This window comes from Schistocerca piceifrons, chromosome 5 (genome assembly GCF_021461385.2).
Source record: "Schistocerca piceifrons isolate TAMUIC-IGC-003096 chromosome 5, iqSchPice1.1, whole genome shotgun sequence".
Lineage (NCBI taxonomy): Eukaryota > Metazoa > Arthropoda > Insecta > Orthoptera > Acrididae > Schistocerca > Schistocerca piceifrons.
In genome coordinates, this window is record NC_060142.1 from 395,707,343 (window position 1) to 395,733,837 (window position 26,495).

The 26,495-nt window shown below is 39.5% G+C and overlaps 1 protein-coding gene across 1 annotated transcript in view; it reads right to left on the minus strand.

Annotated features, from left to right (window-relative positions):
* Positions 1–3,656: 3,656 nt before the first annotated feature.
* The window catches only part of LOC124799241 (F-box only protein 28), a 113,795-nt gene continuing 90,956 nt past the window's right edge, over positions 3,657–26,495 (minus strand). The window contains exons 3-5 of the mRNA XM_047262786.1: positions 9,760–9,955; positions 9,582–9,679; positions 3,657–4,144 (exon numbers count right to left, since the gene is read on the minus strand). Of these exons, the coding sequence (XP_047118742.1) occupies positions 3,815–4,144; positions 9,582–9,679; positions 9,760–9,955 (624 nt within the window). The 3' untranslated portion in view covers positions 3,657–3,814. The remainder of the gene's footprint in view (positions 4,145–9,581; positions 9,680–9,759; positions 9,956–26,495) is intronic.

Consider the following 26,495-nt stretch of genomic DNA (forward strand, 5'->3'; position numbering starts at 1 on the left):
CATGCGCAGTGTCACCTCAGTATGGCTTTAAATAGCAGAGCTCAGTGCGTGCTCGCCAGTACTACTACAGTGGTACTCATCTGAAGATGGCCAGAAGACTCTGCACCGAAATATCATGGCAGGACGTTACTGACATCCGGCAGTTCTCCCGTGTTTTTATGGAATGTGTCTTTGGATTACTGTAAACTGGAGCAACTTTGACCCTATGGAGCAAGTTTTTCCCACTTACAGGAAAAAGATAAATTATTTTCCTCCAGAGATTACACTGAAGATCCTGGAAATTCAGGTGTTCTGTACCCTCTGCTAGCTTGTATAGCATCAGTCTAAATTGGTCACATTGGTTTCCAACTCAATTTTGTGTTGGAAGTGTTGTCACAAAGTATTCCCTTCTCTGGTCTTGGTAAAGTAGTGTAACTACTTTCTTGTTTGTGGTTTTTAATTTCGCCCTTAAAATTCGAGTAAGTACCAATTTCTTTACATCGTTTAGTGTAAAGTAACATTAATTTCTGTGTACTTTCTTACAACATATTGAAATTATACTTGGTGTTGCAATATAGGTTATGTAGGACAACTTTATCCCAGGCCAAAGTTGCCCCAGTTTCAATTAAATAAAATATAATTGCTCCATGCAGTATCCTAGATGAATGGCACAGCACTACAAATGGAGAAAAACTCAAAACTGTGCCTAAGGATGTTTCCAAGATCTCTTAAGAAGCTAGTGACAGAATATCTTCAAGGAAAAAATTAAACCATGGTTTCGTGTTTTAGGGGTTGTGGCATCTATTCTTTTCAAGCAAATGCAGTTCTGAAAATGCTGCTTAGTGCTGAACTGTCTGTGAATGTTGAATGTGCCAGTGAAGCATTCCTTGAAATGTAATTAGTAAGCGAGCAGAGACTATACCTGTTGTAAGAAGAAAAAGGACACCGATAAATGTGGGACCTGGAAAGGGAATCACCTATGCAGACTTGGAAATGCAAATGCTTGAATCACGTGTAAATGAGAAGGAGAGAAAAGTGAGAAAGCCAAGAGAAAATTACTCATGTATCAGATCCTCTAGTGAAGAGTCTGACTTTGGTGCTGATGATTCTCCAACTGATGATGTGGATAGTGGACAGGAGGACTGTGACACTAATAAGAACCCTAGACAAAAAGAGGATTAATTATGGAAGGAAGACCAGAAAGAAAATAACTGTATTGCAACCAATTGTAACAGACTACTCTTCTGGTTTTGTCACAGAAGATAGAACCAAGAAAGTTATGGGGGATGTGTATGGAGAAAAGTATGAAGTTTTGGAAGTGGCTTGCAGAAGGGTAAGAAGATGTAATTACCTATGATTTTTCAGATGTAACCCAGACAAATTACAAGAGAATAGTATTCTGTTTTGGAACTGGCTAACTTCATTCTTTTCTGATCTCATCAACATACTTCTGGTGTTAGTGTTACACTCTGAAGTTGCCCTAACCCAATTAATTTTGCACTCTGTGTTAAAACATACTCTGAAACCATCACTTTTATCATAAGGGTCTTTTTTTGAGGGCGGAGGGGTCAGGCGAACACAATAAACTTCTATCTTGAAAAACTAGAAAAAGTGGGCTAAGGTTGTCCCAGCTTACGATTTCTTGGTGAACCGTAGTGTAGGATTTCCTCCTCCCTGTTTTGCCACAAAGCTCTCTTAGTTGATGTCCACCACAAAAGCAGTGGCAGTGCCATTGGATTCTCTATAAAGTGTGATTCTATATCCTGTGATATATAAATGATGAAGTGGAAAGCTATATACATGAAATAATGTTTGTGGATGACCTTGACATGTGTTTATTTACAAAATCACCATAATCTTATAATAAATTAAACAATATATTACTTATTAAGTCGAAACTATCAATGTCTTGAGAGCATTATTTTATGATAGAACTAGATTGAAAGACAGTCTATTGACGCGACTATGCTGTATAGTCTAGATCTCATTCTTACAATTGTGGAACATATCAGTTCAAACAACTTTGTTATCTTAGATATGGTTCATTTGTTTATTGAAATGTCTACTTTCTTGTGTTGTAATGTTGTTGTAATAAAATGTTTATGACCAATAGGCTTCTCCTAATATCTGAAGTGGAACAAGTGGCTTTTATTAGTAAATATTTATTTGACAAAATCACTTGCTTCCCGACAGAATAGCTGTGGTTTCTCTACATATTGTGCATTGGTGTAACTGTCTTTCTCACAGATAGTCTCGGCTCCTCATCCCACCATCTACTGGCAAAACCAGATAGTCCAATGACCACATCAGCCAGTGTGAGAACCATAATCTTACTCCTGTTATGCATTCTGCATTGCTGCCTGATCTTACTGATACCTGCAGACGTGATATAAAAAGTAAATCTGGAAAATGAGGAAATAAAATGTAGTTTGAAAATAAAGGATACCTTACAAGCTGACATATTTAAGGCTAGTATGGTTACAGCTTTCACAGAAAAAAAAAACCGATGTTTCCTTCAGGAGTTGAAACATTTTTGACACGAATGATGGTACACTGTGTGGTGATCCGATGGCAGGGTATGGGTATGGCGAATGCCCAGTGAACGTCATCTGCCAGTGTGTGTAGGCCAATAATAAAATTCAGAGGTGGTGGTGTTATAGTGTAGTCATGTTTTTCATGGAGGGGGGGGGCTTGCACCCCTTGTCGTTTTGCGTGGCACTATCATAGCACAGGCCTACATTGATGTTTTAAGCACCTTCTTGCTTCCCACTGTTTGAGAGCAATTCAGGGATGGTGATTGCATCTTTCAACATAGTGGAGCACCTGTTCATAATGCACGGCCTGTGGCAGATTGGTTACACGATAATAACATCCCTGTAATTGACTGGCCTGCACAGAGTCCTGACCTGAATCCTGTAGAACACCTTTGGGATGTTTCAGAATGCCGACTTTGTGCCAGGCCTCACCAACTGACATTGATACTTCTCCCCCCATTCCATGAAGAATGGGCTGCCATTCCCCAAGAAACCTTCCAGCACTTGATTGAATGTATGCATGCGAGAGTGGAAGCTGTCATCAAGGCTAAGGGTGGGCCAACACCATATTGAATTCCAGTATTAGTCATGGAGGGCGCCACGAACTTGTAAGTCATTTTCAGCCAGGTGTCCAGATCCTTTAGATCACATAGTGTATGTGCTATAGCCCAATAGTTTGACATCTGCTTTGTCTGCTAGTTTCCAGGCATTTTCTTCTCAAATTTTTCTGTACATTTAACCAGTGCCATTTCCCTCCCACAATATTTTAGAATTTCTGCTGTTGAATTATCTTCTCCAGTGCTTGAAAAGCATTCGTGGAATTCAGAGTAGTTCTTTTTTCTTCACTCCAGTTTGCACTTTGGTTCCACACAATTTAGTGACTAAATTTTTTCAGTGTCTCGTTGTTGAATAAGTTCACTGGTATGCTTATTGTAGGCAGCATTACACATATTATTCATGCTGATAATATGATGAAGTTATCAAAGAAAACACACCCTTCCATGAAAGTGGAAGATAAATATTACTTTTGGATCAATGAAAAAATTGAGAGCAGAGCTGCAATTTTTGTCAGGGCCTCTAATTATGTTTATAAACAGATTACTGATTATTTTAGTCTTAAATAGCTGTAAATAAATACATCTATAAGTTTATCCACAAATTTTATTAATAAACAGAAAAGGTAATACAACACTGTCAGTATTATAAGAGGGTATTAATAATGTTATTACTGTAGGGTTTTAGGCTGATGGACAATATGTCTTTCAGGTGAGTATTTTCTTTTTAAGCAGAATATTTGCTCATTATTCACCAACTTCTTCAACTGTGCTGACAACTTTCTGCTTTTTGACAGGCAAGTTGTCTTCATTAGAGTAACTACCACTACATACAGTCTCACATTTCCGTTTGCAACCAGAATCATTTGAAACAACTGTCTCTTCCGAGTGTTCCAGCAACAATGCATTGTCATCATTTACCCTGTTCACCTTTGCTTCAAGTTCTCGTAACTTATGATCCCACTCCTCCAGATGTTGCTTTAGTTCATTAATCTGGGCATCTTGTGCAATGAGTTTAGCATTTTGCTCTTGTAACATTCTGGCCTGTTTGGCAATTCGAATATTGCTTTTTTTCAGCTGAAACAATCATGTAAACAATGAATTAATACACACAATCACAATATACTAACAACTGTTACAGAGAAGTGGAAAGGAGATGGAAAGAAAACCAGCAAATTTGAAAAATTGACACAGATTTAAGTCTTGCTCTTCCCTAATAAGTGTCTTAACAATTCCTCCAACATTTTGTTTAGTGATAAAAGATTCTCTACAAACTGGAACAAATACGTAGTCAGACAGCGATTGATGACAATAAGCCGAACACTTAAATCACTACCAAATGGTACTTATGCACTTGCTACAAAGCATATTTTATATCAAGTGACGACACACACACACACACACACACACACACACACACACACACACTACATAATGAGTTTCTTCACAAGTAGTATGGGGATTTGAAATTTTGCTGCTAAACATACATACAGTAGTTGGACAAAAATATGAAAACGCAACAAGAAATACATGCTTGAACATACAGGGTGTTAGGATATCCCTGTTACAAACTTCTAGGACTTGTATGGGGACTCAGTAGACAATATTTTGAATTGTAACCCATGTTCAGAAATGTACCATTTGAAAACATGTTACCGGATAGTCGTGGTAGGCAGTGCTTACGTCCATCCTACCTCTCCGACCTGGTTCGAGCCTCATTCACATGTCTGTGAGTGTTGAAGCAACATGGTTGAGTACACATTTGCATTATACACAGACATGACCCTTCTCAGTAACAAAGTTCATGTTAATAGAAGAGCTGCTCATTGCCTGTATCAAGATCATTAGCCACGACATCTGACTCACAGCATATCCTTTTTTTCCACAATTATTAAATGGCTTTGAGAAAGGCACCATCAGTAGGCATCACTGTGGTGCTGCAAGATGATTAACTGTAAACAACTGTGTTTGTGAAAACTGATTAAGTTTCCTTTTTGTTTCTTTGATTATTAATGACTGAACTGTGAAACGAGTAATGTACTGGGTCATGCCTAATAAATTACTTGTAAAAGTACCAACATGTTTTCAAATGGTTGTAGCACAGAAACAATGTAGCTCCACGCATAGGTTCCTATTCAAAATATTATGTACTCACTGCTCTCCAAATCCTTGAAGTTTGTAATGGGAACTTCCAAACACTGTTTAAATGCAGATGCTACCCAAGTTTGCAGGCTGCACTATTGTATTTGACAACAAACAGCACCTGTGCAGTGTCCTCAAAATGTTGCAAATGTTAGTCGTGATTAAGACAGCATTCTGTGTAGTTGTGATTGTATCAAATTTGAGCTAAGTAAATTTGAACATGGGCAAATTGTTGGTGCTCATATGGTGGCTGCTTTCATAACCATGACAGCTGAAGGATTTGGTATTTCAAGAGGCACTATATTAAACATTTGTACTGAATACAGGGAAAGATGAAAAACATCATTCACCAAGTCACAGCGTGGACGACAGTGTTTGTTGAGTGATCATGACAAACAGTCATTTAAGAGGATTATACTGAAAAATAAGAGGAGGACAGCTGCAGAAGTCACTGCAGAACTGAATGTTGCATTTCTGAATGCTGTGAGCACCAAAATAACACAAAGGGAGCTGCAAAGGCAGGGAATTGCAGAGCGAGCTGGAGTTCTACAACCAATCGTCAATTATTCAAATTCCTGAAACAGAAAAACATGATGATATACACACATCAAAAAACTTTGGCATCACCAAGGTTCTGAGAGTTCCAGAACCTGTACAGAAAATTGGAACAGAGATCAACATAAATATCATTTCCACCCATTTTCTTGCTCATGAAAACCACACACTGCATGTTGTACCACCATACAGCGAGACTTTCAGCGGTGGTGATCCATATTGCTGTACACATTGGTACCTCTAATATCCAGTAGCATGTCCTCTTGCATTGATGCATGCCTGTATTCATCGTGGCATACTACCCAGAAGTTCATCGAGGCACTGTTGGTCCAGATTGTCCCACTCCTCAATGGCATAAATCCCTCAGAGTTTTTGGGGGGTCCATAAACAGCCTTTTCAATCCATCACAGGCATGTTCGATAGGGTTCTTGTCTGGAGAACAAGCTGACCACTCTAGTCAAGCGATGTCATTATCCTGAAGGAAGTCACTCACAAGATGTGCATGACGGCGGCATGAATTGTCGTCCATGAAAATGAATGCCTCTCTGATATGCTGCCAAAATGGTTGCACTATCGGTCGGAGGATGACATACAAATACCTTACAGCTGTTACGGTGCTTTCTATGACCACCAGCGGTGTACGTCGGCCACACATAATGCCAACCCAAAACAGCAGGGAACCTCCAGGCTGCTGCAATCACTGGACAGTGTGTCTAAGGCGTTCAGCCTGACCGGGTTGCCTCCAAACATGTCTCCGATGATTGGTTTAAAGCATATGTGACACTCGTCGGTGAAGAGAACGTGATGCCAATCTCGAGCAGTCCATTCAGCATGTTGTTGGCCCCATCTGTACCATGCTGCATGGTGTCGTGGTTGCAAAGATGGACCTCGCCGTGAACATTGGGAGTGAAGTTGCGCATCATGCATGCTATTGCGCACACTCTGAGTCGTAACACAATGTCCTGTGGCTGCACGAAAAGAATTATTCAACATGGTGGCGTTGCTGTCAGAGTTCCTCCGAGCCACAATCTATAGGTAGTGGTCATCCACTGCAGCGGCCCTTGCGCGGCCTGAGTGAGGCATTTCGTCGACAGTTCCTGTTTCCCTGTATCTCCTTCATGTCGGAACAACATCGCTTTGGTTCACTCCGAGACACCTGGACACTTTACTTGTTGAGAGCCCTTCCTGGCACAAAGCAACAACGCGGACATGATCGAACCACGGTATTGACTGTCTAAGCATGGTTGAACTACAGACAACACGACCTGTGTACCTCCTTCCTGGTGGAATGACTGAAACTGACTGGCTCTTGGACCCCCTCCTTCTAATAGGTGCTGATCACGCATGGTTGTTTAGATTTTTGGGCGGATTTAGTGACATCTCTGAACAGTCAAAGGGACTGCATCTTTGATACAATATGCACAGTCAATGACTATATTCAGGAGTTCTGGAAACCGGGGTGATGCAAAACTTTTTTTGATGTGTGTAGCTACTGTTACCAACTTCTGTCCAAGGGTGCAACATGGCAGAGATTTGGTGACGATTTGGGTAGCTGTATCATGGTATTCCATGGGCCACATGGTTACTCTACAAGGCTGCATTAGTGCCAAGGATTATGTGACTATTTTGGCTGATCAAGTTGATCCCATGGTTCAGTGTTTGTTCACCAGATGTTTATGTTCCAGGACAACAGGGCACCTGTCCAGACAGCTCTCATCATCCAGGACCGGTTTTGTGAGTACGAGAATGAATTGCTGCATCCCCTATGACCACCAGTCACCAGATCTCAATATTATTCAGCTTTTGTGGTCCATTTGGAGAGAAGGGTGCGTGATTGCTATCCACCTCCATCATTGTTACCTGAACTTACTACCATTTTGCAGGAAGAATTTTTTAAGATTTGCTTGAAAACCACACAGGACCTGTATTTATCTATTTCAAGATGACTGGAAGCTATTTTGATTGACAGCAGTGTTCCTACATCATATTAGACATGCTAATGTGTTGTGTTTTTGGTTTTTCCACATTTTTGTCCACCTGCTGCATATGCATCCTCAGTGTACACTGCAACTTTTTGTTTTCTACATTGGTTTATTGCTGTTGATCTTGAAATGATCCTGAGCCAGTGTTAATTACAGTTTCTTCAGTTCTGAATTTCATTGATTCTTTGATAGAATCCTAGAAGACTGATGCCTGTATCACCACTTCAACACTATTGGAGTTGGAGGAAGTACAATGTTAGCAGAGGGCATTACAAAATGACAAATTTACCTGGGCCTCACAAATGCATTATTAATATTCAGTGCAGCATTTCTCCACTGTTTTTGATATCTGCTTCAAACATATCAGCCTTCACCTTAAAGACACCTGGAATGTACCTTGAGTTTCCATATTTCCCACCAGTTATCTATATTTGGTTTCATGTATGAAGAATCATCCTAAATTATCAGCATCATTTAAAAATGTTCTACAAGGTTCCTTCATACAAACCAATACCTTATTTGCTCTTGTGTTGCCTTCTGTTTAAAATAGTAAGCAAGCAAGCAAGTAATGTAAGAAGTAATTTGTTTCCTTATTTGAATCTTCTTAGGTACTGATTTTCTGGCACATTATTTAAATCATGCTTGTCAGAAGCAGCCTTCCAATATTCCATAATCATCACTTATCATAATCACTATTTTATAATAAGCTCCATAGAGGTCTAACAATTTAGGCTCCTGAAATTTCAACCATACTGTCTTCACATTTATCGAATAATTTGCACTTGGGAAATATGATCATCATGGTAGTATTTGTATCTTACTTATGTAGATGGTAATGGACATCAAACAAAGTAAACTTCTTGTTCCTATCTCTCCACATATTGTAATTTACTGAATAATGTAGTCCACTTCATTTATGGTCATGTGTCTATAGCTGTTTTCTTTAAATTATTTCATATTTGCTTTGTACACATTTCACTTATGTGGCTTCAAACATAAGGCTGACTTTATTTCTCAGCAAATGGATCTACTGACTCCTTTCAACAAATATTGTTTGGCTTATAATCCCTATTTCATTTTATTTCTTTTAACACATTCATTTTATTTCTAAATTATGCTCTTCGCCAATTAATGCCCTTCAATATTCTCCATGGTCTAAACTGTACTTTTATACAGCTCTAGTTATAAGGCAATACACTGATATATTTCTGCATCTCAGTTGAACAATGTTTACCTCTCACACTTAATGAGGCATTTGCAGCAACTAAAGGGCATTTACACTCAATTTGTGAAAGCTACCCACCTTTATTGCAACTTTGTTATTGTTCTCTAGGCCAATGCTAAGATTCTCATCCATTTTCTCAAAGTAAGAGTGTAAGATCCTCTATAGTGTTCATTTCAATTACAACCAATGGGCATATATAAAACTACACACAACAGCACTCTTAGCTTTCAGAATTACATTCTTTCTTCAAGAGGTAAGGAGGAACTACTTTGGGAAGGCCAGGTATGGGGGTCCGTGTCACCTAGCAACCAGGTTAAGACGGACAGACGTGTGTCTGTCAGCTGTACTAAAAGATGCACCTCTTGAGAGTAAGTACCAGCCAGCTACCCTTCTCAGTGAATTTAGCACTTTCTGAATGCAATTTTTCTTTTTATACAGTTAACCTCTTTAATGTTGTCATCACATTTACAAAGGTTGCATGCAGGTCATATAGAAGAGAGTATAAAGTTTATCTGGCTTTGAAAATGATCATTTCTCCCTCAATGACAGGGGAATGTCATGCATTCCTGTTATGACAGCAATAGTTCCCATTAGATGTTACTGTACCTACCCTTTCATCCATTTTTGCCAATATATCCATGTTATATTTTTCATGATTTCTAATGGTCATGAACTGTCGCTGGAAATTTTCTATCCTCCTTGATGGACCTGTTTGAAAAAATTATGTTTTTTAAATAGTTATTCTTTGGAATACAATCAAAATGTCATCAATATATTAAAAGTCATACCAGCTAAGGGATAATTTGGATAATTTTGACACTCCAGCCTGCTTTTCAATATGGGCACAATTTTTTCTTCAAAATGCTCCATTGCCATAGATGAGATATCTCTTAACTCTTGAAGTGTTTCAAGTGTCCTTGGAGGAGGAGCATCAATACCATAACTTTCCATGTATCTGAGGATTCTAAATATTTCATCGATAACCTATAACATAAGGCGGCAGAGTAATAATACTAGTAGTAGCAGTAGTAGTAGTAGTAGTAGTAGTAGAAGTACAGAGTACATATAATGAAGCTGTTTCACAAAGAAGTAGTAGTACTAGCAGTATGGACTGGTTCTTGAAATCTCAGATTTCGGTAATTTTTTTGTAAATTTATATTAATAGTTGCCTGCATGAAAAACTCCAAATTAAAATTTTTTTGGACCTTTAATTTCTCAGTTATTAATTTTTAAAACTTGCAAAATTATGTCATTTTTGTTACATTTTGAAACCTTAAGATTACCATATCAAAAAACCATTCGGCCTAAAACCCTAAAATTTGTACCACTTTATTCAGTTTTCTTAAAGCTTTAAAGATATGTGATAACTGATGATATTCATAATAACGCAGACCTTTCCCAGATCAAATTATTATTTAATTTTGAAAATTTCAAAATAGGAACATTTTTTGCTTTGAAAAAAGAATTTGTGTTCATCGTACATTGTTTGTTAATGTTTGTGCCAATTTCATAATGATGTTCCAAAGGGAACATATTGAAACAAATTTTATTTTACCGGTAAGTGCAGCACCCAATGGATAGTCTGTAGGGCTCTGGGCTTGTTAAGTGGTAATATGTCAAAAAGAAAATAAGGCTATCAAATCACTATTTTTTATTTAGTGACAATCAATGTTTTACAGTATTAGAACTATAGACTTAAATTTAAAATCACATTTGGCTTTCCCATGTCAACTGTGAGGATATTGTAACAACAACTGCCCATGAAAGGGCATGAATAATTTACTTAATTATATCTTCATTTTCCAAATACTGTATAGTAATATTAATCAATATTATTAATTTAACAATGATAAAGCTGTTTTTGTTTTACCAATGTGTTATTTGTGTGCCTTGCAATGAGAAACCTGTAGACTTTGGTTGATGGTGGTATGCTGGGGAAGGGCACCTATCTACAGACGAGATTGCTTACAAATCATTCGCAACCAGTTCTAGAATATTGCTCAAGTGTGTGAGACCTGTACCAAATAAGACTAACAGGGTATACTGAATGTCTACAGAGAAGGGAAGCACAAATGGTCACAGGTTTATTTGACGCATGGGAGAGTGTCAGAGAGATACCGCAGGAACTGAACTGGAAGATTCTTGAAGGTAAACATAAACTACCTTGAGAAGGTCTCTTAACAAAGTTTCGAGACCTGGCTTTAAATGATGACTCTAGGAATATACTAAAACCCCTTATGTGTCACTCACATAGGTTTCGTGAGAATAAGATTAGAATAATTACTGCATGCACAGAGGCATTCAAGTCATTCTATACGTGAATGGTATGGAAAGAAACCCTAATAACTGGAATGGAATGGAAAGTACCTCCTATGATGCACCTCATGATGGTTTGCAGAATGTAGGTGTAGATATAGGATAAAGAAATTTTTTACTCATTTTCATGCTGTGGTGATCCACTAACAATCTTATTACAGTCTAAGATTATGTATTGCTCTTTTCTTTCAAAAGACATAACCTAGTTCTCCTAAGCAATAATGACAAAAAATGGCTCTGAGCACTATGGGACTTAACATCTATGGTCATCAGTCACAATAATGACAGATTATTGATGGAACAATGAATTCTTTTCCAATATACTCAGAGGGTTTTCTCTGTTCTACATCTGGTAGTCTATATGTTTTTCCAATGGCAGTAGTGAGATTCAATTTACAAAGTATGAAAATGCAATCAATTTATCTGGTCTTCTTGGTCAATAAAAACAAATAGCTGGTTAACAAGGATGTGTAAACAAAGAATTACCTCTCCTCTTGATAACACACAAGCCATTCACCACTTGTTGTCAGAGACACAAGCAAGAAGTCCTTAATCTGTTCAAAAGCATGCAGCAGCAGTCTCTGAACCCATTTGAATTTTTGGAACATCAAAATCCTTAAAATCAGCAACAATTTTAGCTTTAGCTTTGGGTTTGCTCATAGGAATAAATGCACATCACTTCTGTGCCCCCATGACTACTAAGGCTTTATAAAATATTTTTGCCAAGCTCCTTTTTTATGCTGCATGCTCATCATTTGTCCCCCACAGTAGTGACTGATGGCATATATACTTTACTCCACTCAAATAATTGGAAGGAAGTTAATATTTGATCATGTTGTGCTTCCACAATGGATTAATATGAATGTTAAGAAAACCACTTTGACTTTTATTTTATTTTCACTTATAAAGCCACTGGTTTCATTCTGTATGAACATCCTCAGGTGTAAAGTGGCATAAATGACGACAAGCACATTATTCCACTTCATTGACCATGCTTGGTATTTGTCATATTCCCACATGCGCCTTTCAACATTTCATTGGGGTACTAAGCATTTTAAATCATGAACTAGCACATTTTCTGTCACTTTATCCCCTGAGCACATGTGCTTAATGAGTTACACATTCACACAGCAATCTGTTCCTCTTTCCCTCATCAGTGCTTTCCTAATTTTGTCCCAACAGTTCATCTCTACTGAAGTGAATTACTGTCACTAGAAATGAATTTTTTATTTAATGAAGAGGTGAATGTTTTATTTAATGACTGACACCCACCCACCCACACACACACACACACACACACACACACACACACACACACACACACACACATATACACACTCTGAAATGCTGTTCTGTAAATGTGAACTACAACTACTGTAAATAAAAAGTTACATAAAATGAAAAATGCATACTCTCTCTTACATTATCTATGTTAATTGTTGTATGGCATGTTCTAATACAGTTTTAAAATGATAAAGTGAAATGTGCTTAATCAGTACTCAACAATTTCACTTTAACAATAGTTTCATAAAACAGTTTGTAAACTAAATGCAGCTGAGAAACAGTTGGCAATGCGAATAGCAGTAAAATAAAATTTATTTCCATATGTTCCCCTTGGAACCCCAATCATGAAATTTAGCATACAGATTAACAAATAGTGTATAACAACATTGTTTTCAGAACAAAAATTCTTATTTTGAAATTTTCAGAATTTAAAAAAGTTTTGGTATGGACAATGAATGTGAGCAATCAGAACATATTTTTAAAGCTTACAATAAACTGAATAAAATGACATAAATTTCAAGTCTCAATGACAAATACTTTTTGAGATGTGGCCATTTTAAGGTTTCAAAATATGACACAAATCTCACAGTATTAAAAACCTTAAAAAATAATTACTCAGAAACAAAAGTCAAAAAGGATTTAATTTTGGATTTTATCTTATTTTGATAGGTAGAATAAAATGACAAAAAATTACAAAATTTTAAGCCAGCAAGTTTCAATTTTTTTTTACTGGATGATTTCACATGGAATGAACTAACAAGAAGCCAGCAACTTCAAAATACTGATGATGTCAAATGCTGAGTGTTAAGATTTTACTGTCACAGCCATTGTAAATGTAATACTAACCTGCAACAGGCTTCAAAACTCATCTTACTCAATTTACAGCAAAGTTTTATAAAATAATAACTTCAGTTTGGAATCTAAAACTGACATGATGCAAGAATTGGTTCCAAACTTTCAGGTGGGCTGTAGAGTAACAATACTGCAGGGAATATGAACATTCTATAACTAATTCATTTCTGTACATATGCAAACTGTATTTTGCTACAGAGAAGGAAAGTAATACAAAACGATAATGCTTGAAACTCTGACAGAAAGAGACCACATAGGTGACATTTTTAGCTGATTCACTGGAGAAATTAGGGCATCTTAGACTGTTTCATTTGCAAAAATGGCCTTATCAAAAAAGAATGTTTACTGCTCAGTGAAGATAACTACATCATCTATATGGGCTGTATGTTCCAAGACCATCAGGTGAAAGACAGGATGTGTTATTTTGAATTTCAAACACAGCATCCTGTTTATTCCTTTTTACATTATTTATATTCATTTATTAGCTTTCTTTCCATTTTCATCTATCTCATTGTTCTCTCTCTGTCTGCAGTTATAAAGTATTCCTGCTCTTGATGGCTTTCCACAAATCTCTTACAGTGTGTTATCACCTCCCACATTCTTTAATTTCCTATGTACCATGTCACTGTTTTTTAATTACTGTTTTATTATTCCATCTGCATTTTAAATTCTATAGTGTTTGACACATTATTTATTCACTTCGGTAACACTATAATATCTGCTGTCAGAAACACTTCCCCAAAATTTGTATCTTGAGTACATCCCAAGTGATAAGTAACAGAAAACTAACTTTTTTTATCCCATTAGTTCACATTTCAGATCTATAGGCAGTAGAGCAGACATCAAACATCATAGGCTTCATGTACCTGTACAGCCACCAAGAAAATTTAAGTTGTTGGAAATGTTTCAGAAATACTTTGCTACAATGGTCATTAGAGAATAAGTTATGTTAGTAATTAGTTAATAATATAGTTAATAATAGTTTTTGAGAAAAACAGAGTAACTTATGTAGCCGAACACCCCAAGTATTTACTGTTTATGCTATATACAAATGATATGGTGGATAACACTGTTTGTGCTGCTGTTTGTGAATGCTGCTGTCGCATACAGAGAAGTCACCCTGCTATAAAATTGTAGTTATGTGCAAAAAGACCAGCAACAGAACTGACACTCGTTGCAGGAGTTGGTTGTAGACCCTGAACTTAAACAATATAGTGCCGATAAATAGGAGCTAAGCCCAATCATTGTTTGATTGTATGACTGGCAATTTATCACTAAAATAGTAAAGACAGTAAAATATCTACAAATATGTGCCCAGAGAGATTTATGATTGAATAAACACACCAAACTTGTCAAAGGAGAGGAAGATGCTGGAAATATTCATGGGAAGAAACCTATGAAAATGTAATTCACCCACAAATAGGTTCTTAACAAAACACTCGGCTGATCAACTTGTGACTATTGCTTCTCAATCTGGAGCTATTACATGGTAGGATTAGTACAAGAAAGACAGAAAATCAACAGAAAAGTACCCAAAACATTTTGTCACAGGTTTGTTTTGCAAGCACAAAAGTGTCCCAGAGATGCATCTCATTCTGTTCCAGAGATGTTCAAACAACACCTGCTTCAGAAACTACAAAAGTGGTGTGCTTCACAGACAGGTTTATTATCAAAATTGTTTGAGTGTAACATTCCAAGAAGTAGAGGAGCATTACTTCTTGGAATATTTACTTACATATTTACACATAAGAAACCATACTATTTGTGGTGTCACCGCCAGACACCACACTTGCTAGGTGGTAGCTTTAAATCGGCCGCGGTCCATTAGTACATGTCGGACCCGCGTGTTGCCACTGTTAGTGATCGCAGACCGAGCGCCACCACACGGCAGGTCTCGAGAGACGGACTAGCACTCGCCCCAGTTGTACGGACGACTTTGCTAGCGACTACACTGACGAAGCCTCGCTCATTTGCAGAGCAGATAGTTAGAATAGCCTTCAGCTAAGTCCATGGCTACGACCTAGCAAGGCGCCATTAGCAGTATATTGTCTGAAACTATAGAGTCTCACTTGTATCGTCAATAGTGATGTACCAAGGATGGATTAAAGTTAAGTATTCCAGAAGCTACGTACTTTTCTTTATAGCATTCATTACGTATCCTGTTTCAGACCTCACGCCATCCTTCGTGTGTTTACAGCGTGCATTGCGGTCCCCTCAAATCACACTGTGTCGGCACTTCTGTCGACACATCATATGGCGACGAGTCAAAAAAGGGTCTTGTTCTTTCTACTTGCTTACATTTACTTGTGTCATGGCTTCTCCAGATGTATTGTCCGAATTTTATCGCTTGCAGAATCAGCAGACGCAGGCGTTATTGGATGCCCTTGGACAGCTCGTCCAGGGTCAACGTGCAATGCAAAACGATGCGGCGGCCGCCGCTTCACTGCTACCGCAGCCACAACATGCAGTTGCACCCCCATTTCGTCCCTATGATGCGGCTCTGGAGACATGGACGGAATGGTCACGCCAGTTTGGATTTCGTCTCGCCGCCTACGGAATTCAAGGTAACGAGCGGCAGCCTCACTTATTGTCTTGTGTCGGCGTGCACACGTACCGTGTGATAGTGAAATTGTTTCCTCGACGCAACGTAGCAACTCTGTCCTACGAAGAAATTTTGTCTGCTTTAGACGCCTATTTCAAGGAATCAGTTAATGTAGTTGCAAAAAGGTATACTTTCTTTCGTACAAAACGTACGGCCGGTCAAACTAATCGGGAGTGGGTTGCAACTTTGCAAGGCCTTACAAGGGATTGTGCTTTTGAGTGTGAATGTGGACTCCCTTATTCAGATACTATGGTCCGTGATGCAATTGCACAGAACATTTCTGATGTTCGTATACGGGAGCAAATTTTGATACTCGTCAATCCCTCCCTTCAACAAGTGATAGACATATTGGATAGGCAAGACACACTTGACTTTGCTCAGGAATCATTTGCAACTTCGCCAGCCGTGTGTCACATTAACCGGCCCGCCGGGCGAGCTGCACGGAACTGTAAACAGCCCTCGCGCACGTCCGCGCAGCCACGTGTGCCGCGCAAGCACGCAAATGCAGTGAAATCATGCCCGCGGTGTGCTACTAGACATTCACGTGAGAATTGCCCGTCACACCAAGCTATTTGCTTTTTCTGTCATAAAAAAGGACATGTTCAGAGTGTTTGCCAGAAAAAGCTCAGATCGGACACTATAAAACAACGATTCCAGGCCCTTTGCTTCGCGCCGGAATCGAACCACGAATACTCAGGCTCGTGAACCTTCGCCCATGGACATTCATGTAGTTAATTCCACTCCGTCCAGTGCCACTTTCTCTCACAGTGACTGTGTGCATCCCACAAAAAGTGTGCATCGACGTCGCCGGAAATCTCGTCAGGTCGCAAGTGCTCATGTACCTGTATCAGTTCAAATTGCACGAGAAAGTCGCTCTTGTTGTCGGCAGGACAATAAACGTTTTGTAGACTTGGACTTTGAAGGCAAAGTGATACCATTCCAGCTCGATACCGGAGCTGCAGTTTCATTGATCAATCACGACACGTACAAATAACTGGGCAAACCTCCGTTGCGTGCCGCAACTGTTAAGTTACATAGTTATTCAGGACAGCAGATCCCTGTGTTAGGACAGTGCACTCTTCTTGCAACATACAAGGGACAAACAAAACTTGTGTCATTTTACGTTCTTCGTTCTTCTACTGCAGTGAACTTGTTTGGTTTAGATTTATTTCAGTTGTTTAACTTGTCAATAGTCAATCAGGTCCTCTCAGTGAACCAGACTGTGCCTTCCACCAGTGTTTCTCGTCTATGTGAAGAATTTGCAGACATTTTTGCACCGGGCCTTGGTTGCGCTAAGAACTATAAAGCACATTTGGAACTGAAAGTAAACGCGCAACCGAAATTTTTCAGAGCACGCAATGTTCCCCACGCATTGCGTGATGAGGTCGCGAGAACCTTACATGATTTGGAATCACAAGGTGTGAGTGAATGTGCGCAATGCCTCTTCCATTTCAGCTCCGCTTCATCGCTTACGCCGTACAGGTGTTCCGTTCGTCTGGACGACGGAATGCGAACGCGCTTTTCGCCAGTCGAAATCGGCGTTGCTTTCAAATACTTGTGTTACGCCATTCGATCCCCAGAAACCCCTTTTGTTGATGGTAGATACATCGGATTTCGGGATCGGTGCTGTGCTTGCGCACAAAGATGGATCGCATGATCGCCCTATTGCCTTTGCGTCCAAATTGCTCTCGTCTGCGCAAAGAAATTATTCACAAATCGAGAAAGAAGCTTTGGCTCTCGTGTTTGGTGTTACTAAGTTCCATGATTTCTTGTATTGTCGTCACTTTACCATCATCACAGACCACAAACCTTTGACGTCGCGTTTTCATCCGAACAAGCCTGTACCTCCGCGTACAGCGCAGAAATTCATTCGTTGGTCTATTTTCCTCTCGCAGTACCGCTACAATATCTTGTATCGGTCCACTGCTAAGCACGGAAACGCCGATGCGTTGTCCCGTTTGCCTGTTGCTGAGGATAGAGCATTCGATTCTTCCGAACTTGCTTGCATGTTCATTGATTCGGAAACCGATGACGTGATCGAATCGTTTCCGATTGATTTTCGTCATGTAGCTACAGCCACAGCTGCGGACCCTGTCCTTGCTACCGTTTTGCGTTTTGTTGCTACTCAATGGCCCTTGTCGAAGTCGCGGATTGAGGATCCGCTGGTTCGCTGATTTTTTGCTCACAAGGAGAGACTTTTTGTACGACGTGGTGTTTTGTTGTTGCGTTCTGATAATGATCAGTCCAGAGTCGTGGTCCCACGTTCGTTACAGTCCTCTGTCTTACGGCTTCTTCACCAAGGACATTGGGGTATAGTGCGAACGAAACAACTTGCTCGTCAGCACTGTACTTGGTTTGGAATCGATGCTGCGATTACGGATATGTGCTCTTCTTGCATGGCTTGTGCCGAACAACAATCCGCACCGCCGCGGAAATTCTTTGCATGGCCAAAAGCCACTTCCCCTTGGCAACGCTTGCACATCGATTTTGCTGGTCCATTCTGGAATGCTAGATGGTTGGTTGTGATGGATTCTTTCAGTACTTTTCCTTTTGTTGTCCGGATGTCTTCCACAACGTCAACTGCCACCATCCAAGCGTTGTCTGCTATTTTTTGCATTGAAGGTCTTCCGCAAACTATTGTTTCCGACAATGGCCCACAATTCATGTCTGCAGAATTTCAGTCTTTCTGCAAGGCCAATGGTATTCAACATCTGACATCCGCGCCGTTTTCGCCTCAGTCAAACGGTGCTGCTGAATGATTGGTCCGGACTTTCAAGTCACAGATGTTGAAGTTGAAAGAGTCGCATTCTCGGGAGGACGCGTTGTTGCTCTTTTTGTCATTGTATCGCTCTCAGCCCCGAGATGGTCGCTCGCCGGCTGAGTTGCTCCACGGTCGTCCTCATCGAACCTTGATGTCTTTGCTGCATCCGCCGCATCAGGTTCCTGTGCAGCGGCAGACTCCTGCTTTTGCTCCAGGCAACGTTGTATTCTATCGCAACTATCGAGGTTCATGGCGTTGGCTCGCAGGGCGCATTCTTCGCTGCCTCGGCCACGCGATGTATTTGGTTTTGGGGGCCTCTGGTGAGGTGTGTCGGCATCTCAATCAGCTGCGCCTCTGTCGTCGCCTGGGTTCTGCCGCTCCCCGTCTGCTTTCAGCGACGGTGCCATCCGGTCAGTGCCCTGGGGACCCATTTACTGGCTCGCCTCATCCCCAGGTGTTACCGACGCTGCCTTCCATTTTGCCCCATGACGAAGCGTCGCCGCTGCCGCCGCTTGGTCTCCCGCCAGCGCCGCCCGCAGTGGACGCTTCGCTGCAACCGCCAAGCGCCTCCCTGGGTCACGCGCCACCGATCGCTTCCCGTGACCAGCTGTCCTCCGCCATGGAACTCTTGCCCGCTCCGGACCACATGGCGTCTACGAGCGTCGGGTACCCCGACGCAATGGAGGTCGACCCTTCGGCGCCTCCTGTCTCTTTACGGGCGCATACACCGCATGTTGACATGCACCCTGGACTAGGTTTTCAGGCGTTTCCTAGCTCCCCTCGGACCGAATGGCAGGGTGCGGGTGGCACAGCCTCGCCTGTTGTTAGGCTCCCCACCTCATTGCATACGTCAACATGGGGTCCTCCCCACAGCGGGCGGAAGCCTTATAACATGACCGTTCGCCGATTTGCGGGGGAGGAATGTGGTGTCACTGCCAGACACCACACTTGCTAGGTGGTAGCTTTAAATCGGCCGCGGTCCATTAGTACATGTCGGACCCGCGTGTTGCCACTGTTAGTGATCGCAGACCGAGCGCCACCACACGGCAGGTCTCGAGAGACGGACTAGCACTCGCCCCAGTTGTACGGATGACTTTGCTAGCGACTACACTGACGAAGCCTCGCTCATTTGCAGAGCAGATAGTTAGAATAGCCTTCAGCTAAGTCCATGGCTACGACCTAGCAAGGCGCCATTAGCAGTATATTGTCTGAAACTATACAGTCTCACTTGTATCGTCAATAGCGATGTACCAAGGATGGATTAAAGTTAAGTATTCCAGAAGCTACGTACTTTTCTTTATAGCATTCATTACGTATCCTGTTTCAGACCTCACGCCATCCTTCGTGTGTTTATAGCGTGCATTGCGGTCCCCTCAAATCACACTGTGTCGGCACTTCTGTCGACACGTCACTATTTACGTAGACTATTTAGTTATTTTGCACAGAGTCACAGTAACAATTTACCATTATTTTTTCTTTATTATGTAATTGACGCATTTATACCACATACATATAAATTAACTGAAATCAAATTTCAATCAATATTAGTTAAGGAGCTAGAAACATTCAAAATTTTACGGGTGGGTGCATCATGCAGTACATAACTGGCTGTGTTCAGATGGATCTACTGGCGGCAGAATGTTCATTTAAGTGAATTGTTCAAATGAGTGCCTATTTTCCTGAATGTACTACTCAGTGCACCTTCCAAATGACCTGCAGATGAGTTGTAACATTGCTGGTGTCACTTCTCTTGAATCTGTGATGAAGCTTTCTTTGCTTTCATTCCAACTTTCTTGCACTGCTATTAAACAACAATGGGTCTTTCCTATCCCTTAAAACCTTGCTTGGCGCATACTTGTCTAAGGAATATTGAACAATGGTTTTAAATTTTATTCATTTGTGCTCCACATCTTCGTCCTTACCTCTTGGTGAAGTATTCAGATTTCTTGCAAATATATTCTAGATTCTCAATAAATTGACTATACATTATGCTTACAGATGTTCTAACCTACACAGTTTGGTGTTTATTTATCTGCCTTGGCTGTGGACTGGATATCAGACATTACTTCCACATTATGGACTTGTGCAATGCTGCCAATTGTCAGACAGTTCACTGTGTTCTTGTTGTGTTAACCTTGTGAGCAACTCATGCAGTACATAAAGAGAAGTGTAATGCCTATACAACAATGATGATGAACAAATTTTGAGCTCCATGAGTAAATTCAATGTGGATCCAGAAGGTCTGAATTTATGGAAATGGCAACAAAAAGCACATTACCAGCAATGGGAAGCACATAATCAGAAACTTTAGAGACGAGTACCTACTACAGCTACAACAACTGAGAACAGTTTCACCGACCCAGGCACTGCCCTGATCACCCACGGAATTGCTTCCAAGGTTCCCATCACTCTGTGTCAAAAATGAAGATTGGGGCTTATGTTTGAAGCAATTACAGCAGTAGCTCATAGCATTCAAGTTAATGGATGTGTGTAGCAAAAGGGCATTTTTTTTTCTTCTGTGGTCCGGCCAAAAAACTTTTCAGTTTTTAATGTAAACTGCCCTCACCTGCAAACCCTGACTCTTATTTACACAAACATGTTATTGACTAATAATGAAAAGGATAGTTACTACTCACCATGATGAACAAATTTTGAGCTCCATGAGTAAACTACTCTATTTCAATATGGATCCAGAAGGTCTGAATGTATGGAAGCGGCAACAAAAAGGTGGTGAGTCTGGCTCCAGGCACCAGAGACTGTGGTCATGTGTGTGTGTGCATGCGCGCGCACGTGTGTGTGTGTGTGTGTGTGTGTGTGTGTGTGTGTGTGTGTGTGTGTGTGTGTGTGTGTCTAATTCTCACAAAGGCCATGCTGGCCAAAAGCTGACTGTGTTATGGTCTTTTTTTTGTGCCTTCTGTGACTCATCAGTCCACTATATGGTGAGAAGTAACTAAACTTTTTATTACTAGTAACTATCCTTTTCATTATATTGTTACGTTCCAGCCTGGATTTTCCATTGATTTACTAATAGTCTATTTTCATAAATAAATACATGTTTTAACATCTACACACACAAAAGAAAACAGACCAATCATATAACACATGGATTGTTGAGATCCTTGTGGTTTAAGTTCAAAATACATAGTTGTTACGTAAGAAATAATGGTGATTAATATTCCCTTTGGACTCAGTAAATACTTGTGTCTCCCATATGAAGTAGCAAGGCTATAAAACATGGGACAAGAGCACTTCCACCTCAGCAGGGGATTCAGGTGTGGGGTGAAGGCAGATACTCACTACCTGCACCAAAGCCTCAGATAGCCAAAATAGAAATTGTGTCCATTGTCATCAAATTCATTTATTCAGATCACATTTAATGGGCAACTTTTGATCCTCTTTGCTGAATCCTGTAGGGAGGGATTTAATGTCTGGCAGACATATGGGCCTACAGATGTCAATGCAGCTCAGGGTGGTAATTAGCCTGAGGGCAGCACAGTGAAAGGCGAGAATAGGCTGGCACACACTTAGACCACACTGTCCCCTTGCAATCTAGTTGTGGACAAATAATGATTTGGAGAAACAGCACTTCAATTGTTAGTCAGTCTCCTCACTAAGCTGCTACCTTTGAATGTTTACTGGGTGGACCACCTTACAAGTACTAGCACACTGCCTGGATTCTGCAACTGGAGATACTTTGGATTATTTGTGGATGTGCTATTTACCTTCCTTGGCTGTGGACTGGATTTTTGATGTTACTGCAATGGTATGAACTCACATTTGCTGCCAGGTATCAGCCTTGCATTGTGTTCTTTCTGTATTGATGTTTTGCACAATTTCAACCACTTCAATAAATCTCAACTTAGTGTCAACACAACACACAGTACTACATACGAGTAGCTGCAGAACCTTATCTCGAACAATGAAGATAATGGCATATGTGTATGGGACACTTGCTTGGCAAATGAATACAGTTTTATAGAATAAGACATCTTCTCTGTCCCTTTCAAGAATATTTTAAACATTCAAAATAATTTATTGCAAGGGCCACAAAAAGTATGTCAAAAAACATCAACTTTGATCCAATCAAACAAGTCTTCAAAATTACAAATGTCCACAATACCATCCAATAAAAGATAAGAGGCAATCAAAAAGTTTCTGGTTGAAGGCCTTACAGTCCAGAATCAGTATGCCAATCACACAAAATTGCCATGCACACTGTGGCAATTATCCTACCGATGCACCAGGTTGAAGATACCCAGCTGCTAAAACACCATGTTCTGCTGCACAACATTGTCCAACAGCAACCATTGACCATGCAACGTTTTTTTTTTTTTTTTTTGAACCATCGACCAGAGTGGGTGCTTGAGTGTCTCAAAACTTGCATCTTGTGTCAAATCACAACCAGCATGGAACTTGGCACACCTTCCCACAATGGTACTTTTCGACAGACATGCTGCTGTGTCCCACTCACATTCTTCATTTTCCGATGGATGTGCGCTGGTGATGTCCTTCCGCAGCCAAGAAAAGAATAACAGCATACTGATCCCATTTGGACGCATTTGTTAACAACACTACCATAGTTCACGTTGCAGCATACATGTTGTAAAGACACGAATGCTACACTAATCTCTTGTCTGTGTGCTTATATACCTACTTTGGAGTCACACTACGCTCCACATATACTGCACGAATTCCCCTGAAATGGAAACTTTTTGATCGTCCCTTATACATTGTTACAGGACACAGTCATCACTCTCTCAAAGTGCTAATTATAAAGATAATTCATAAATAATGATTAACAATAATAAAGAAAATGATATTGAATAAAATAAGAAACTAATGTGTGTATTCCATAAAACAAATGCAGCTTGGTACCACCATACCTGCTCACACAACTACATACTCCACACAAAAAGGATTTCACCAGCCACCTTCTATAGATATTTGTAAGCTACTTGTATAGAGAAGGATGTGTAACAAATCATATGTAACCCAATTTTTCAGTAAAAATTAAGAATTTTTGAGGAAAGCAGGCTTTAAAACTCAGTAAATACACAGTTTGATCAAAATTTTTCAATCATTTGACTCAGAACTGACACATGTGACCTTAGTGAGAGTTCATTTAGTTTAAGAGTATGAAATAGGAACTACCACAGGGTCTGGATTTTTATAAAATATGATGTCTAGAAAATTATCACTAAAATGACCTGAAAATATTGATAAAATTATATAAAGCATATGTAACGTGGTTAAAAATTAACCAAACTAATGAAAAACTATAGAAGTTTGGAGCTGAAATCACAAAAAGGTTAATTATCATAAAACCTCCGTTTTTCTTTAATAAATCTCATGCTTTGAAGGTGAGCTGTACAAAGACTGTTGTGTAAGCATCTTAGAGCTATTGCAGTGTATGGCAGTATGCATGCAGAGGTTCTTGATAGTGAGGGAACAACACATGCTTGTAGTTAGAAAATATCTGAACATTTGCTAAAACAACTGGAGCATGTGCTTTGATATTTTCCTTTAGTTTCAGAAATGAATCTAAAAAATTGACATATGAATACTGATATTGAACAAATGGACATTATGTATGATACAATATTAATAAAAATATCAATATTTTTGTTTCATTACCTATATGAGCCATAACTGGTACAAGTTAACAACAGTAAGTGATGTGACAATGACAGTAACCAGATGACCCATTAATTTATTTTCAACATGTGTGAATACATTCTAGCACAATATTGTAGAGGCATATACACTGTGTGTTCTTCCCAACGTGAAAAGAATGGACTGTTTTATAGTAAATGGACATTAAACACCAACCACGTAAAAAACTAAATAAAATCTTAAATATGACAACATTCTTGAGAAATTAAACGTCATATGGTTCTTATATGATGAAACCAAAAAATTAAATTTACATCTGTATCACCAAAATATTCGGGATTTTAGTCCTTGCCAACAACATATAAGGAAACAAAGATTACATGTCAGGGCATTGCTACTAAGCTATAATAAATTGAAAGAAAGCTGCCGATTGATTGACTGATGAAACGGCTATATGTGTATGTGGTCCCATTAGAAATGATACCTATGGTGAGAGTTAATCACCCTTCCAGTTTCCATATCACTAGTTACGCACTTCATAAATCTTCAATGGTCACTGGTGTGAAAAAACAATTGCATGGCAAAGCACTCTCAACAAAAACTTACTCTTTCAAAATTCAGGTAATGGTTAACAACTGTCAGGTCTAATTTACAGAATCATATAGTGTTATGTTCCCTTTCATTTGCAGAAAGTGTGTTCACTTGTACTGTAGGGCTGCTGCTCTATACTTGTCGGCAGAAGTAAGAAGCGGTGTCATTGTAATTATTGCCAACCTTTGTGATCTAACAAAGGGTGGCGTTCACTGGGTAGGTGGTGTACAACAGCCTTCATTTAATTAATTTCATAAGCACTGCTGCAAATAAGCACCACATTTGATAATAAAAGTCTCTATAATGCACTTTTCTGAAATCTGGCTGATTGATGCAGTGCGATAATGTTGCCAGTAGTGAATGAAATTATCTCTCAATTTTTTCTTAGCCAACAATGAGTCAGTAAGCAGCATGAATGTGGTTTACTTAGAATTCTGTGCATTATGAGGTGTAATAGCATAGTGAAAAAAGTGGAAAAGGACCAATATTATAAGTTTTTTGTACATAATAAATGAATGGAAACCTAAAATGAAAGTGTGGAAATCGAAAAATATACTATCTGTGATTTACTAAATTAAGAAAAGGGTGAGTCAAACTGAAATATCTGTTTTAAAAATCCCAGTAATTATACTAGTGGAGACTGGATCACTAATCTGAAACAAACAGTACAGTTTTACAATTTAATCTCTGTAGCAGCATCGTTCACCAGTTGTGACTGGGTAGACTGTGTCAATGTTACAAGGTTAAGATTACACAGGTATTATAATACAACAACAAATTAGTATGAGTATAGCTTATCACACCACTTCAAGTACCTAGGAAGTCTTTTTCGTAATAACAACAGAACAGATATAGAAATAGATGCCTGTTTAGCAACAGGCTTTTTAGTTTCATTAAAATTCTAAGAAAAAGATCATTTAGCAGTAACTTCAAAATCCACTTATATCAACCAACCATTATACTTGTGATGTTATATGGACTTGAAACATTAATATTTAGAAATAAAGATGAAGGAAAACTGTTAATATTCGAAAGACGAGTACTAAGGAAAATTTTTGGACCTGTATACGGTGAAAATAACATGGAATGGAGAATAAGAAAAAATGAAGAATTAACAGGGCTGTACAAACACCGTAACATCATCGAAGTGCTCAAGAGGAGAAGGTTGAATTGGGCAGGCCATGTAGCAAGAATGACAGAGAATAGACTACCTAGACTGGCGTTCAGCAGAACAACACATGGAATGAGATGTAAAGGAAGACCCAGAATCAGATGGCGGAGTAACATTCGGGAGGACACAACTAGGATGAACATCGACAGCAACTGGACATACAGTGCATTGGACAGTAGAAGTGGGAGAAGCTCATGGAGCAGGCATATGGTCAATAAGGCCCTTGCCACATGTAAAGTAAAGCTTAACACTTGATGGCATACAGAGTGAGAATTTTTTTAAAAGTACATATTGTTCATCTGATTTAATGTAGTAGTAGTAGTAGTAGTAGTAG